Below are 15,839 nucleotides of genomic sequence, written 5' to 3' on the forward strand. Positions count from 1 at the left end.
CATCGCGGCGCGCGATACGTCCCTCGAAATATAGTATCCGTCGCGGCGCGCGACACGTCCCTCGAAATATAGTATCCATCGCGGCGCGCGATACGTCCCTCGAAATGGTACATCCTCTTTATTTTCTTATTCTTTATCAATGCACATAACACTTGCCAGAACCATGTCTCATAACAATGCAAATGACATGTTCACACAAATAATGAGGAGATGACCATTTTCATAACATTGCACAATTCACAACAAGACAATCAGGATATAACATCAATAATGATTCAACAAGCCTTTCAAACAATTCTCAACACATCACACAAACAATTGATCACATTGCCTTTTATTATCCCTTTTTCATCATTAGAATTAATCAATGTGGACAAGTCAACCCATCACCGAGCCTCATTACCCTAAACACATATTACAAGGAAATACATGAATTCCATACACTTAACAAGGGTTTAGAAATCCACTTGCCTCTAATAGTCGAACAATTACTCCAGAACTTGAGTCTTCCTCTTTCGGCTAACTTCCAAATCAATGCAATCTATTCACAAAAATAATTGTGATAAGATTTCTAATTTAACAACACCCATATTACTATAGCCCAGCTCCTAGTTCTTGATGTCAACCCATACGCTACATATCATTCTCCTAAATTTTTAAGCCTAGGGTTAAGTCTAATTTCCTCCAAATATCATAAATTTGACAATATTCATCTCAAACAATATACCTAATATTTAATTTCATATACCAATATATCAAAACTTGAATTATAACCTGATAATTATAAGAAAATCGTAAAACTCAGACTAAAACCCTAATCACTTTTAGTACGGATGAACACTGCATTCACAATCTAAATGAATGCCTTCATTAATTGGCATGTTTACATTGCCGTCATTTGGCTGTAATGCTAACATAATGGCACGAAGTCCAATTCTCCAATTCCAAATCACTGCAACTTACAAATATATATATAATAATTTATTTAAGTGCAAAAAATAGTTTTCCTCTTTACTGTTTCCTCTCATTATTAAAATAATAATAATAAACAACCATCCTTTTGAACTCAACGCATGTTCCAATTGCAAAATTAAGGAATTGTATTGGTGTTACCTGATCGTGAAGTGGATCGTCTCCACGCCAGCCGCTGCTATACGCAGGTAAGTTTCTTCCTTCTCTTTTCTAAATTAATAATGTATTAAAAGTAATAATCCCTACTAACCTATTTTAATATTTCAGATTTGACCCATATATTTACCCCAAATAATTTAATTCACTTTAACCCATGATCAAGTGGTAAAGAGTATCATTAAATGATCACTTTACTTCATTAACTAACGATTAATTAACTCAAGTTAAAAGAATATTCAAAATTTCCAAAAATGACCTTTCGGGTCATTACATTCTTGTTCTTTTTCCCTATTAATTTCTGTCTTTTTTTATTTCTTTTTATTTTTATCTTAAAAGAAAAGCAAGATATGTTAACATAACGAGTTAGTATTCAAATCAGCTCGTGCACACTTTAAGTAAATCCATAAGTTATCTATAATATATTTTTCACCTAAACAAATATCGAGTAATTATATTTCACTAAAAGAAATCTTCTAGTAATTTTGCCTCCGTTGGAATTTAAATAATTGAATACATATAAAGTAAAATCCTCTTAAATTACATGATCAATATTGAGAATAAAACTTTGATAAAACATTTGGTAGTTCACCATTCACTCGTGTTGCCTTTATATACATATATATATACCATAAATCACAAGAGAAAACAATATTGAAAGTTATCTAATTGAATAAAAAATAGATTAGCGACTAATTTCATAATTAATTCTTATTTTTTTGTGTTTGTAGTATGCACGCGGTGTTAATTGAAATATCGATACTTACATGAAATTTTGCTAAGTTTCAGTTGACAGAGTTTCAGGCACCTGTCATCATCAACATCAACAACATAACATATTTAATATAATTTCAGTATAATATATATCCAAGGACCTTTCATAAAGTAAGTTTTATTAGCTACATATTCATATGTAAACTTGTCAAAGAGTAATATATATGACCTTTTTAGCTAAAAAGTGATAATTTTCTTTTACATTTTTTTTATTAACTTTTTATTTTCTTAATAAAACAAGTGGGTGACACTTTTGGAGATCACATATAAAATTTTAAAGATAATTATAGTATACGTGTGATATACATCTCATTGCACTTTTAATTTGCCAAAATGGTGTAGATATTATAGTATATGTGATATCTTATCATGATTATGCACTTAAATCTTATAATTCAGAAATTTAAAAAAATATCAATTGATCAGTTTTAATTTTTCTTCTTCTTTTTATCTAAGTTATGTTGAAAGGAAAAAATAAAATAAAAAGTCATTTTTATCTAAAATATCTACTTTTAAAAATGAAACAAGATGAAAGAATAATTACTCATGATTATCAAAAATCATATTTCCATTATAGTTCTCGATCATTTCACGATATCAACATGATTGAATTATATACGATGAAAGAGTCGATACACAAATTCGAAAACTAACTAAAGGCCTAACAAGGCCTTGATCCTTCTAGGAGATTGATACAATATAGTATCACAAAATTTATTTTTATGTTAGAAGTAATTAAAGGTAATAAAATTAATCTTATCTGTCCAAATAAAGTTTAAATAAATTGAGTTATGATCCGTTTGTTGACTTAATAGTGTAACCGAACAAGTAAATATGCAAATCAAACCTAATATACAAAATTGAATTTGAAAACTGGTATTATGTAAATTAAAGTAATTGAATTTTATCATTATAAATAAAAATGAAAATACATATATTATTTTAAACTATATATTACCAGTAATTTGTTTTTACTCCATTCAATGTAAAAACATCAGAAAATGCAACCCATATGCAATTATGAGAATAATATGGTCCATGTTTAATACATCTTTGACCTTTATTGAACACATCAAACGAAGTTTCTTTTGGATACCACCAAAAATGACAATAAAAAACAGTTCTCCAAAAGATATTTTCACGAAATGTGAAATTAAAACTTTGACCAACTGTAAGATTATGATATCCAAGATCATCATCACGAGATTGACAATGAACTGTTAATGGGACATCGTTATTTGGTAGATTATTAAATATCGCCACTAAAAAATGATGAAAAATACTTGCTTCTGTTTGATGAAAAGACAGATGAAAAGATAAGAGAAGGAAAATGAAAATTGTTTTGAACATAAAATGACTCATGTTTTTAGAGAAAAAAGAACAATTTTTTGCTTTGTATAAATTAATAAAATTGGATCTATATATACACATATATGAAACTATTGGGATACTAAATGAATAAATCCTTACATATTATGATAAGCTATATTTTAATTTGTATTATGTTAGTCAACCACTAATTATTTGAGCAATATCTATAACAATGACTTTTACTCTTTTTATACCTTGTAATTAATAAATATTTTTTTATTAAAATATTTAATTGGATAATTGGGTTATGGACTGGACCTGGGTTGGGTTTAAGTAGGTTCACGGGCTGAGATGAATTATGAAATTATGAAATATAGTTATTGTATCGTCGTGTGATTTTATCTAATATTAATATATTTTGACATAGTTGACATCCGCATAATATAATTATTTTGTGGATATAGTGATACAATAAATGTACCTATGTTTCGAAACTACACCGTAAACTATAATTATTTATGAAATTTTCATTTCATAAGTTATCTAAATATATTGTTCATCAACACAAGTATCGAGTAATTATATTCTACTAAAAGAAATCTTTTTGTAATTTTGCCTCCGTTGGAATTTAAATAATTGAATACATATAAAGTAAAATCTTAATAAATTAGTGCAGCAAATTCTCACATGAATCTTGAGAAACAAACTTTGATAAAACATTTGGTAGTTCACCATTCACTCGTGTTGCCTTTATATACATACCAATATACCATAAATCACAAGAAAAAACTATATTGTAAAAAGCTATCTAATTTAATCAAAAATAAATTAGCAACGAAGTTCATAATTTTTTTTTTGTGTGTGTAGTATGCATGCGGTGTTAATTGGAATATAGATGCTTATACAAAAATTTTATTAAGTTTTGATGGACAGTGTTTCAAGCGCCTTTCTCATCATCAACATCAACAACGTAACATATTTAGTGTAATTTCACAAATAAAATTTTAAAAAGATAGAACAACACAAATTTTATCTCTATCTTTAAAAATAAAAGAAATCTTCTTTGATAGACCTGACTCAAAAGAATCAAAGGGTATAATATATATCCAAGAAACTTTCATAAATCAAGTTTTATTGGCTGCATATTCATATGTAAACTTATCAAAGAATAATATATAGGACCTTTTTGGCTAAAAAGTGATGCTTTTCTTTTATATTTTTTTATAAACTTTTTATTTTCTTAATAAAACAATATAGTGGGTGATACTTTTGAAGACCACATATAAAATTGTAAAGATAATCATAGTATACGTGTGATATACATCTTATTATTGCACTTTTAATTAGCCAAAATGGCGTAGATATTTTAGTATATGTGATATATCGATCTTATCATGATTACTGCACTGAATCTTATAATTTAGAAACAAAATAATAATAATCAATTCATCAGTTTTTTTTTCTTTTTCTTTTAATCTAAAATATGTTGAAAGTGGTATCAATTCCCTATTTCATCTTTTATCCAAAACTAATTTCATGGATAATATCTCATCTTTTATTCTACAAAGTGATTAAACTATTTTAATTTTGTAACAAGAAAGTCGTTCGTTTAAGTATCACATAAAGTCACAAGCTACTCATTCTGTTTGTAATCAAAAACTTGCTCAACTTTGCATAAATATCGTAAAACAAGTCTAATTTGTTTCCTAATATGTTGGTTAAAAATAATAATTTGGTTAGTTCATAATACGTTAAAACACAGACGTTTCTCATATGTATAACAAGAGGATGCTTATGCCCCGATGATAGGGTCTATATGGGGAAGGCCCCAACATTACCCCACTTTAATCACACTTATCTATTGATTAAATAACTTTTTAAATTTAATCATTGAACGATACAAGTTGATTAAATGCACGGGACTGAGTTATCTTCTTGGTTATTCTTGACACATGATGGACATAATACATATCTATTCTAGTGATTCAAAAGTTTGTGGCAACCATATCATCATCCCAACAAATAGTAGCCACCATCAACCAAACTCTATCTCATTGTCATCTGTAGCCTCTTTAACCTTTTACACACAAGTTGCTTTCCAACATTTTAAAAATAAGTTCCAATTTTATTATTTTTTTGGGTATTTTTTGCCATTTCTTGAAAATATACATGCAAACAAAAACAAAAAACAGTGAAGGCAAATTTTGGCATAGCTAACTTGGCATATGTGCCACCCTTTTTGGCTTTAATTCATTTTTGAGTGGTACTTCTCCTATAATTGATTGATTTATTCTTCTTCACATGGTTGTCCTTCTCACTTGCATCTTTTCATCTTAGGCTAACATTATTTATATATCAAATAGAAAAATACTAGAAATTCTTTATATTTTATACTGATATATAAATAGCTGATCGAGTTAAAAAGACTCCTAGAAAGCATAGGAACATAAGTGTACTAACGTGACTAAAATATATTTTCAATTATGTACTAAATTGTTTTACTTCAAAAAGATATAAATCGTGTTGCAAATTGATAAAATTTAACGGAACTCATAAGCGAGTCAAAAAATATTATATATAACGCATAAAACCATGTAATTTTAAATATGCCCCACTCCTTTTAACATCTTCATTTAATTTCTATATTGATTTCATACTTACAAACATAATTATATACCATATGATAAGAAAAATACCAAACAATTGTATGTGGTCATTGAATTTCAAACCTAAAGTTGGGCACTTGCTATAGCCTATATGTAAACTATACAACAAAGATCAAAAAGATGATAAAAAGTGAGTAAAATACCAAAAACATGAAACTTATAGAACTTGCACCAAAATAAAGAGTATAACAACATATTAGTCGAATTGCGTATAATTAGTGACTGTTTAGATTAAAAAAACAAAATACTCTAAGAATTCATATAAAAAAACTCGCAAAAAGATACGTTATCTTTTCGACCATTATTTCTAAATCAAAATTGTCAAATTTTTTTCACCAAGATATATATATATTTTTTTTTTTTAAAAAAAAAAACTAAAAAAAGCCATAAAATTCTCCTTAAACCTCTCTTCATCCGATCCAAAGCAGGCGCCTACTTCGCATTGGGAATCGCACAAACCTTAAAATTTGTGTCATTTCCCCTCATTAAAATTTTTATATTCCACGTGTCACTCCATGGGCCCACCTCAACTGCCATGTAATCATCTCCTTTTTTTTTCCCTCTTAATACAAAATCTCTCTTTCATTTCTCACCATTTTCAAGAACACCCACAAATTATTTTTTTTTCAAGAATTTTAATTTTTTTGAAAAAAAATCCTATCTTTGATGTAAAGATTGAATCTTTTCAATCTTTTAGTGAACCCCATTGTTTTGTTTTTCATTTTTTTGAGGTTGGTAAGTGAGAAATAGCGGGAAAATGGCTGGTAATGAATGGATAAATGGTTATTTAGAAGCTATATTGAGCAGTGGAGCTTCAGCTATTGAAGATAAAACACCATCATCAACAACAACATCATCACATTTGAATTTGGCAGAAAGGGCTAATTTTAATCCAACAAAATATTTTGTTGAAGAAGTTGTTACAGGGGTTGATGAAACTGATCTTCATAGAACATGGATAAAAGTTGTAGCTACAAGGAATACAAGGGAGAGAAGTTCAAGATTGGAGAACATGTGTTGGCGCATTTGGCATCTTGCTCGCAAGAAGAAACAGGTTTGCGCGTATCTCAATTAATTTTATTAGTTATGTGTCATTGGTATTGATTTGATTGTGTTTATCGAGGCTTGGATAGATAGGAAGAAATGATTATATGTTTTTTTTTTGTTTGTGTTGGGAATTGAACCTTAGTGCTTTATGTTTTGGTGATTTTATTTTTTATAATCATGGTGTCTTGGTTAGTTTATGCTCAGCTCGATTAATTTCACGCGCACTTGTAAGCTCCCATTGGTACAGGTAACTCTGTCGTTCAAGGCTTGGATAGATAGAAGGAAATTATTTAGTGTTTTTGTCTTTGCGGGAAATTGAACCTTGAGTGCTCTATGTTTTAGTGATACTTTTTCCATGCAAAAGATGTAGTGAAATACCCTCTCCCTCCCATTTTATGTGGTGGTGTTGCTTTTCGGGGAGTCAAATAGTTTTTTTCAATTATAGTTTTCTCAATTTTTTCAAAATATTTTGAATTCGCCTCGTTGTTAAATATGTAAATTTTATTTTAGAATATTTTGAAGAAGCTATACAGGAATTCATAGTCAGAATTAAGTGTTTTGACCCTTGTATATTGAACCTTCACATAAGTTGGGACACAGGGAGTAGTGTGTTTATATAGTTTTGAGATTTTGGATGAATGTGGAGAAGTTTACTCTGGGGTTTCTTTGTTGTTTTTATTTGTGTTTTATACCACTGCTCATTTCTTGAGTTGGGTGAATGTCAAAATGGTTTTGACTTTTGATTATGCTCCATGCTTTTTTTGTGTGTTTGTGACTTGTTTGGGGTTGTGGAATAGAGGGACATTGGTAAAATTTTTGTCTTTGTGTGTTGTGCCTTGTGTTTTCTGGATCTTCTCAAGCATGATATTTGGATATTCCTTTGTTATGTTGCTCGATCTCTTCAAAAATGTCGGCGAGTGCATGTCGGATCATTCAAAAGTAGTGCATTTTCGAAGGATCCGACACGGATGTGGCATCGTTTTTGGAGAGTTTGAGCAATATAGTTCCTTTGTCCATTTGTTTTTCCCTATGTTTTTTTTTAATGGTGGTGTTCGGGCCAGCACTCATGCACTTTGACTAATCCACTAGGTAGCTCCTCGCCTCCTCCCACTAGCACATAGCACAGGAACCGAGTAACTCAATACTCATTGTTTTTCTTTTGGGTCTCAGCCGGGATTTGTAACTGTACTTTTTGTGTTCTTATGGAAGGAAAATGTGATCTTCTGGGGTTCATGAAATCTTTACCTACATGTTTGTGTATGTATCTGCAAAATGTAGCTTTAGATAGTTATTTCAGTACATTTGCAGATAGAGGAATAAGCATTCAATTAATAGTGTAATTAAAATAGACGAAATTTGATAAAATTTTCAAATAGAAGGAAAAAGGAAGTGAGACAGATCTTTTTGACTTGTAGAGATACATCTGAACCACCTTCGCCCGGAAAGCACACTGTATATACAAGGACAGTTTTTTCTTTACTATATACTCTTGGTGAAAATCCTGCTTCCATCACGGGAGACACATGCATGTGTGAAGATTCTGTGGTTATTTACTATTTCAGGAAGAGGATTTGATCATTTCTAGTTTTAGGTTGTGTTAAATCTAAGCCCTCGATTGCTAGTTGCTGAAAGTTAGTCATTGTTGGATTAAATGCTGTCTCTTATTCTCTTGCAATGTAAGTAACTATATGTCATTATGTTGGAATTATACTTCTGATGCATTCCACTCTTTTCATAGTTGGAATGGGAAGACGTCCAGAGGTCTGCAAACAGAAGATTGGAACGAGAACAAGGACGCAAAGATGTTACAGAGGACATGTCAGAAGACTTATCTGAAGGCGAAAAGGGTGATGTTTTAGGGGAGACACCAACACTTGACAGCCCGAGGAAAAGATTTCCGAGGAACTTCTCCAATTTGGAAGTGTGGTCAGACAGTAACAAGGAAAAGAAGCTTTATATCATCCTAGTTAGGTAATGCAAACTTGAGTAGATTTCAAATGTTTGTTTCCAGATTTGAATTGTCACGATATGTTGTTCTTTTTAAATTTGTACTGACTAGTCCTAGTGCAGGTTATATATATATATTTTTAAGTGATGGCACTTTCAATCTGAACTTCCTTTAAGGCTATAAATGTTTGCCTAAGCTAGTAACTAAAGAGGGTATAAATTTTAAATTACCTATCTTCTTGACCAGTTTGCATGGATTGGTCCGAGGTGAAAATATGGAGCTTGGTCGTGATTCTGATACAGGTGGTCAGGTAAACTACATGACCTTCATGATATGGTAATAACTTCTTTCCAAATTGCCTTCTTTGCACTAAGATATTTACCGGAGTGTATCCAATTTTCAGATTAAGTATGTTGTGGAGCTTGCTAAAGCACTTGCTAAGATGCCTGGTGTATATAGAGTTGATCTGTTCACTCGCCAAATCGCATCAACTGAAGTGGATTGGAGCTATGGTGAGCCCACAGAGATGTTAAACACTGGTCCTGAAGATGGTGATGACACTGATCTCGGAGAAAGCAGTGGAGCTTATATCATAAGGATACCCTTTGGTCCTCGTGATAAGTACCTCCGGAAAGAATTGCTATGGCCTTATATTCAGGAGTTTGTAGATGGAGCTCTTGCACACATCATTAATATGTCAAAGGCTTTGGGTGAACAAATAGGTGGAGGCCAACCTGTTTGGCCATATGTAATCCATGGTCATTATGCAGATGCAGGGGATAGTGCTGCTCTCCTTTCAGGCGCTTTAAATGTTCCGATGGTCCTAACAGGACATTCACTTGGTAGAAACAAGCTAGAACAGCTTATCAAGCAAGCGAGGCAATCGAAAGAGGATATTAATTCCACATACAGGATCATGAGGAGGATTGAAGGTGAGGAGCTCTCGCTGGATGCTGCAGAACTCGTTATCACGAGCACGAAACAGGAGATTGACGAACAATGGGGACTATATGATGGATTTGATGTAAAACTTGAGAAAGTTTTAAGAGCTCGTGCAAGACGAGGAGTCAATTGCCATGGTCGCTTCATGCCAAGGATGGCGGTAAGAATACCATTTCATGAAATATATATGTAGACATATACTCATGCATGCATATATATAATGTCTTTTTCACAGTTTTCCTTAATTGGTAGAATGAGAAATCTAATTTCCAGACTTCCATATGCCAAGGATGCCGGTAATCATGGTCGTCATAAATTGATCATCAATATGGCTGATCCATAGTTCAGATGTATTAGTGGGCATGTGAGGAAAGTAATGTGACATTTGAGATCTTGCGGTATAACTTCACGGCATTAAGTTCTTATACTGCTGTTCTGAAGAAATTCATATTCCAAATTGTCCCATCAATGCAGTCCAAATGCTTGTAGAAAACACTTCAAATAAGCATACCCTTTTAAGCTGATAGATGTCGGTGGTGTTCGTTATTCTCTCTCTGACAAGAAGCATCTAATAGGGGCTGGTGCCTGGTGACTTCAAAACTAGGTTAATTTGATATGTTCCTAAGATAGTCACAAATGCATCCATAAACAAATTTTCATACAACTGCCTTCTACAGTTAATAGTTCTTTCTCTCTGGCTCTGATTGGGGCTATTATAGGTTACTATATAACAAGGACGTTGACTAACACAGCTTCATGACGTCCGAGACATTTGAGGAAAATTATTTGTCTGCTGTTATTTAGAAAATATTACTCCCTTTGTTTCAATTTGTTCATCTGACTTTCCTTTTTGGTCCATTTAGAAAAGAATGTCTCTTTCCCTTTTCGGAAACACTCTAATTTCAACTTTCCACATGACATGTTTAGACCACAAGATTAAATGACATTTGGTACATTTTGCATGTCTTTAGTTTAAAACCACAAGATTCAAAAATCTTTTTACTTTCTTAAACTCCGTGCCAAGCCAAAACCAAACAAACGAATTGAATAGAAGGGAGTACTATATTTAAGTTTGTGGTTGAGGCTTCTGAGAGTTTTTTGGTGACACAAATTTGTAGGTTATTCCTCCTGGAATGGACTTTAGTAATGTTGTGGATCAGGAGGACACAGCAGATGCTGATGGGGATCTTGCAGCACTCACTAATGTTGATGGACAATCTCCTAAAGCAGTGCCCACCATATGGTCTGAGGTGTGTAGCAATATTTAACAAATGTCACGGTGCTCACGTGCGAATAATGATTGTCTGCTCAAGTACATACCTTTTTGCAGGTCATGCGTTTTCTAACAAACCCACATAAGCCAATGATTCTGGCATTGTCCAGACCAGACCCGAAGAAGAATATAACCACTCTCGTGAAGGCTTTTGGAGAATGTCGCCCGCTGAGGGAGCTCGCTAATCTGGTAAGTTGGTTTGACACAGTTGCTAAACTTGCTGAGAATGAATTGTATTGTCAAATACTAATACAATGGTAAAATATTGGATGCAGACACTTATAATGGGAAATAGAGATGACATAGATGAGATGTCTGCAGGAAATGCTAGTGTTCTTACAACTGTGCTAAAGTTAGTTGATAGGTATGACCTTTATGGCCAAGTTGCTTTCCCAAAACATCATAAACAAAGTGACGTTCCAGAGATATACCGTCTCGCTGGCAAAACGAAGGTTCTTTAAGTCCTTTGATCCTTGCAATTTGTGTAATATTTTTCTTTACGACGATGGTTCTCATGGTATATAAACTTCACAGGGAGTCTTCATAAATCCAGCTTTAGTTGAACCCTTTGGACTGACTCTAATTGAGGTTTGTTCTGAACTTAATCCATTTCCGACGTTGTCCTTCAAGTTTCTGTTATTGTTATGTCCTAAAATTTGATCATGTGTATCTGTACAATTCTTTAGGCTTCTGCACATGGACTTCCTATGGTGGCTACTAAGAATGGTGGTCCAGTCGATATTCATCGGGTAAAATATGCTTTAATTACCCTCACTCCTCCTGTTCATCACTAATCCAATTTCTACTATGGTTTATCATTGTATTATTAACAATTTAAGCATGATTTCTAGTCCAAAGTTGTCAAAAATGTACTGGTGGAAAGGAACATCTAGATATATTCGAAGGATCAACATCATTTTCGTTTTATATATATTTTTTTATAGCTATACAAGAATGAAATAAACAATTCATTAGGGATTTTTACATGAATAGCCGGACAGATTTACTGTTCACTTTTTCTAGCCGGTATACATAGATTGTACACTCATTATACACGATCATACACATATTATACATCTGTGCTGGCTTTTTTTAGTTTAATCAGTTGGGTGAACGGCTATGTAGGTTAATTCTTCTTCTTCTTTTTTATCAGGCACTCAACAATGGATTGCTTGTGGACCCACATGATCAGCAAGCAATTTCTGATGCACTACTTAAATTAGTATCAGAAAAGAACCTGTGGCACGAGTGTAGGAAGAATGGTTGGAAGAACATACACCTCTTCTCATGGCCCGAACATTGTCGAACATACTTAACTAGAATTGCTGCATGTCGAATGAGACACCCGCAATGGAAAACCGACAATCCGTCCGATGAACTGGCTGCAGAAGAGTCGTCCCTGAATGATTCACTCAAAGACGTCCAAGATATGTCCTTGCGACTATCTGTTGACGGAGAAAAGACATCATTAAATGAATCATTTGATGCATCTGCAACTGCTGATGCCGTACAAGACCAAGTTAATCGGGTTTTAAGCAAAATGAAGAGACCGGAGACAAGTAAACAGGAGTCTGAGGGTGATAAAAAGGACAATGTTCCTAGCAAATATCCCATGTTACGGAGGCGACGCAAATTAATTGTAATTGCTCTAGATTGCTATGACACAAATGGAGATCCTCAAAAGAAAATGATTCAGATTATCCAGGAGATTCTTAAGACCATTAAGTCCGATCCACAGGTCGCGAGAGTATCAGGATTTGCCATCTCAACAGCAATGTCAATGTCCGAATTGGCAGCATTTCTAAAATCCGGGAACATCAAAGTAACCGAATTTGATGCTTTAATCTGTAGCAGTGGGAGTGAAGTGTTTTATCCGGGAACTAGTTCTGAAGAACATGGAAAGCTTTATCCTGACCCTGACTATTCATCACATATTGAATATCGATGGGGTGGCGATGGTTTAAGGAAAACAATTTGGAAATTAATGAATACACAAGAAGGTAAAGAGGAGAAATCTGTAACTTGTGCTATTGAGGAAGATGTGAAATCAAGCAATTCCCATTGCATTTCCTACTTGATCAAGGATCGCAGTAAGGTGGATATTTTTTTCTCTGAATCGAGAAATTCAACCAGTATATCAAATAGTTTAATGTATTTCAAGTAACATGTATATGTTTAATCTTTCATCAGGCAAAGAAGGTAGATGATATGAGACAGAAGCTTAGGATGAGGGGTCTTCGCTGCCATTTGATGTATTGCAGGAATTCAACAAGAATGCAAGTTGTTCCTCTGCTTGCGTCTCGGTCACAGGCACTCAGGTACTGTTCCAGATTGATGACCTAATAGCCAACCTGGAAATTATTTCACATATTGTTATCATGTCCTTGGTCTGGATTAATAACCTCATCGATTTGTTTAGCAATAGTCTCATTTATGCCAATGCCAATCCTAAGTTGTTCACGAGAAGCTTCCATTTTTTATTGATTGCAGCCAGCTTGATATTAAAGGCCTAAATCAGTAGTAAAGCATGTTAATATGTTGGGGTACCTTGTTTCTTACTCACCAAAGTTTAGTCTCTGGCTGCCAATCGGTAGCCTGCCCATCTCATTTGACATCATTGCAGGTCAATCTCATACTTAAGGTGTTAACTGCATATTTTCAGCATGTAGACCAGATCTTTTTCAGTTTAACATGCACATATTGCAAAAGTTAGGATGTCAAAGCCTTGTAAAAAGAGAAAAACTTCACTTGTTAAGAAAAAAATATTTGTGGGACTTTAGTTGCTTATTAATTTAGGCGTTTGTTTTCACTTTTCGCAAAAAAGAACAGTTTCTGAAAAGCAGCTAGTTTGATGGAGTTCTTTAGCACCGACGTGCAACTTGTTCTGGATCCTAGTGTTCATTACTAACAAAGGGAGATAAGTTAAGAAGATGGTAGCTTCAATAGGACATTAATCCACGAGTCGAAGCACTAAAGTCTATAGATGACCAAAAGAGTAAAAAGTATCCTTTTTATTCCAGTTATACTAACAAGAAACTCTGGTATTTAAGGCATGTAAACTGTTGTTGGTAAGTCCAAACCTTATCTCATCTTGAAAACGTCCGTTATACAAATATTTAATGACGAATACAGCTTTAAACAGGTAAGGAGTATACAACAAAAGATCCGTGCTACACGGAAAAATGGTCACTCACTATTTGATTGGATGAAATGTTCTTTAGCTAAAGAATTTACATATAGGAACATTTTGTTGGAGTATCAGGATTTTCGAGTACTTTCCTTGCTCATAGCTAGCATGCTTTTGATACTATCAGTGCTCTGTCATTATGTAGGTATCTTTTTGTACGCTGGAGATTGAACGTTGCAAACATGTGTGTCATCCTCGGTGAAACTGGAGACACGGATTATGAAGAACTTATATCCGGAACTCACAAAACACTGATCTTGAAAGGTGCTGTCGAGGAAGGTTCAGAAAATCTGCTAAGAACATCAGGGAGCTACCTAAGAGAAGACGTCGTTCCACCAGAGAGCCCTCTGATCACCTACACCAGTGGAAATGAAACAGTTGAAGAGTTTGCCAATGCATTGAGGCAAGTGTCTAGATGAGGCACACAAAAATGGTATACTTATACTCATTCCTTACAGAAGGAATTATAACATACTATATACAACAAACCTTTTTTTCCCTTTTCTCTTCCATTTTTTTGAGCTTTTACTTTTGGCAAATGTAAGGAATGCAATAATGTGTATCTCAAGCATTTCTTGATTACCAATCCCATTCTCTCTTTATGTTTGTATGAATAGAGACGAATTCATAATTTAAATTTGATGTATTCAATTCTTAAAGTTCTTCGTCTTGAACTCATTCTACTTGGAGATTGTGGATTCCGAACTTAATATTTTGTTCGAGAGGCTTTCCGTTTATATACATCTCTATGTTTAGTGTCGAAAATATTGGATTCAATTGAAATCATACTCGTGCTCCTTGACACGATTATGCAGCTTGCAAATGTGTAAGTCAATTTAGTTATAATTTGAGTGTTGCCGAGGCAGAGCTAGTATGAGAAGTGCACGTTTAACATAATATAATAACTTTGGTTTAAATCTAATATATTTGTCAAGGAATTCACCAAATATGCGCATAAAGTAAGCTATAGAATTGTTAATTGTTGAGGAATTCGCCAAATATGCGCATATATTAAGCTATAGAATTTCTAAACTTCAAATTTTGAATTTGACTCTGAAATCCAAAGTTCAATTATTTATATAATAACTGAATTACTACGTGTAAGATTAATTTTAATTTGTTATGATTTACAATAGATTCAAATAAATTCTTCTTGTCCTCTTCACATGAGACCTAACATTCTTCTTCAAAACGCTTCTCAAAATCAATTCTATTCTCTTGTCCATCAATTCAACATATCAAACACAAACACAATAATTAATTTAACGATTTAGAGTGAACACGAGATTATAAATTATTCAACCAAATGCCATACTAATTAATCTAAGCTCATAAATTTATTCAATTTCCTCGTAATATTTTCGTAGATAATTACTATGAGATAAATAAACTAAAAATAATGCCACCTGGTGCTACATTACACGTGTCATCCAACCAGCTAAAAGTCACATGAACCGTTCATCATTCCAAATATAATCCAACGGTTGATATCATTCACACGTGCAAACCAACTCACTCGTGTCAAAATAAAAAGATTCCCTCCAAAATTCCTAGATTAACGAA

General features: G+C 33.1%; 1 protein-coding gene across 1 annotated transcript; it reads left to right on the top strand.

The window, feature by feature from the left end:
- The first annotated feature begins 6,503 nt into the window (after positions 1-6,503).
- Positions 6,504-14,944, top strand: LOC125808929 (probable sucrose-phosphate synthase 2). The gene is made up of 12 exons (XM_049488605.1): positions 6,504-6,933; positions 8,665-8,897; positions 9,121-9,184; positions 9,278-9,976; positions 10,935-11,066; positions 11,147-11,278; positions 11,365-11,541; positions 11,624-11,677; positions 11,776-11,838; positions 12,243-13,184; positions 13,280-13,407; positions 14,422-14,944. The coding sequence occupies exons 1-12, from the start codon at positions 6,637-6,639 to the stop codon at positions 14,693-14,695; spliced, it is 3,195 nt and encodes a 1,064-aa protein (XP_049344562.1). The 5' UTR covers positions 6,504-6,636; the 3' UTR covers positions 14,696-14,944.
- The last annotated feature ends 895 nt before the right edge of the window (positions 14,945-15,839 follow it).

This window comes from Solanum verrucosum, unplaced genomic scaffold (assembly GCF_900185275.1).
Source record: "Solanum verrucosum unplaced genomic scaffold, falcon-dt-bn FXZP01000218.1, whole genome shotgun sequence".
Lineage (NCBI taxonomy): Eukaryota > Viridiplantae > Streptophyta > Magnoliopsida > Solanales > Solanaceae > Solanum > Solanum verrucosum.

Bases quoted from the DNA above. Each gene is read 5' to 3' on its own strand.
- LOC125808929 (XM_049488605.1), top strand. From the start codon at position 6,637: ATGGCTGGTAATGAATGGATAAATGGTTATTTAGAAGCTATATTGAGC. The intron at 11,279-11,364 runs GTAAGTTGGTTT...TATTGGATGCAG, and splicing joins TGAGGGAGCTCGCTAATCTG to ACACTTATAATGGGAAATAG. The intron at 13,185-13,279 runs GTGGATATTTTT...ATCTTTCATCAG, and splicing joins TGATCAAGGATCGCAGTAAG to GCAAAGAAGGTAGATGATAT.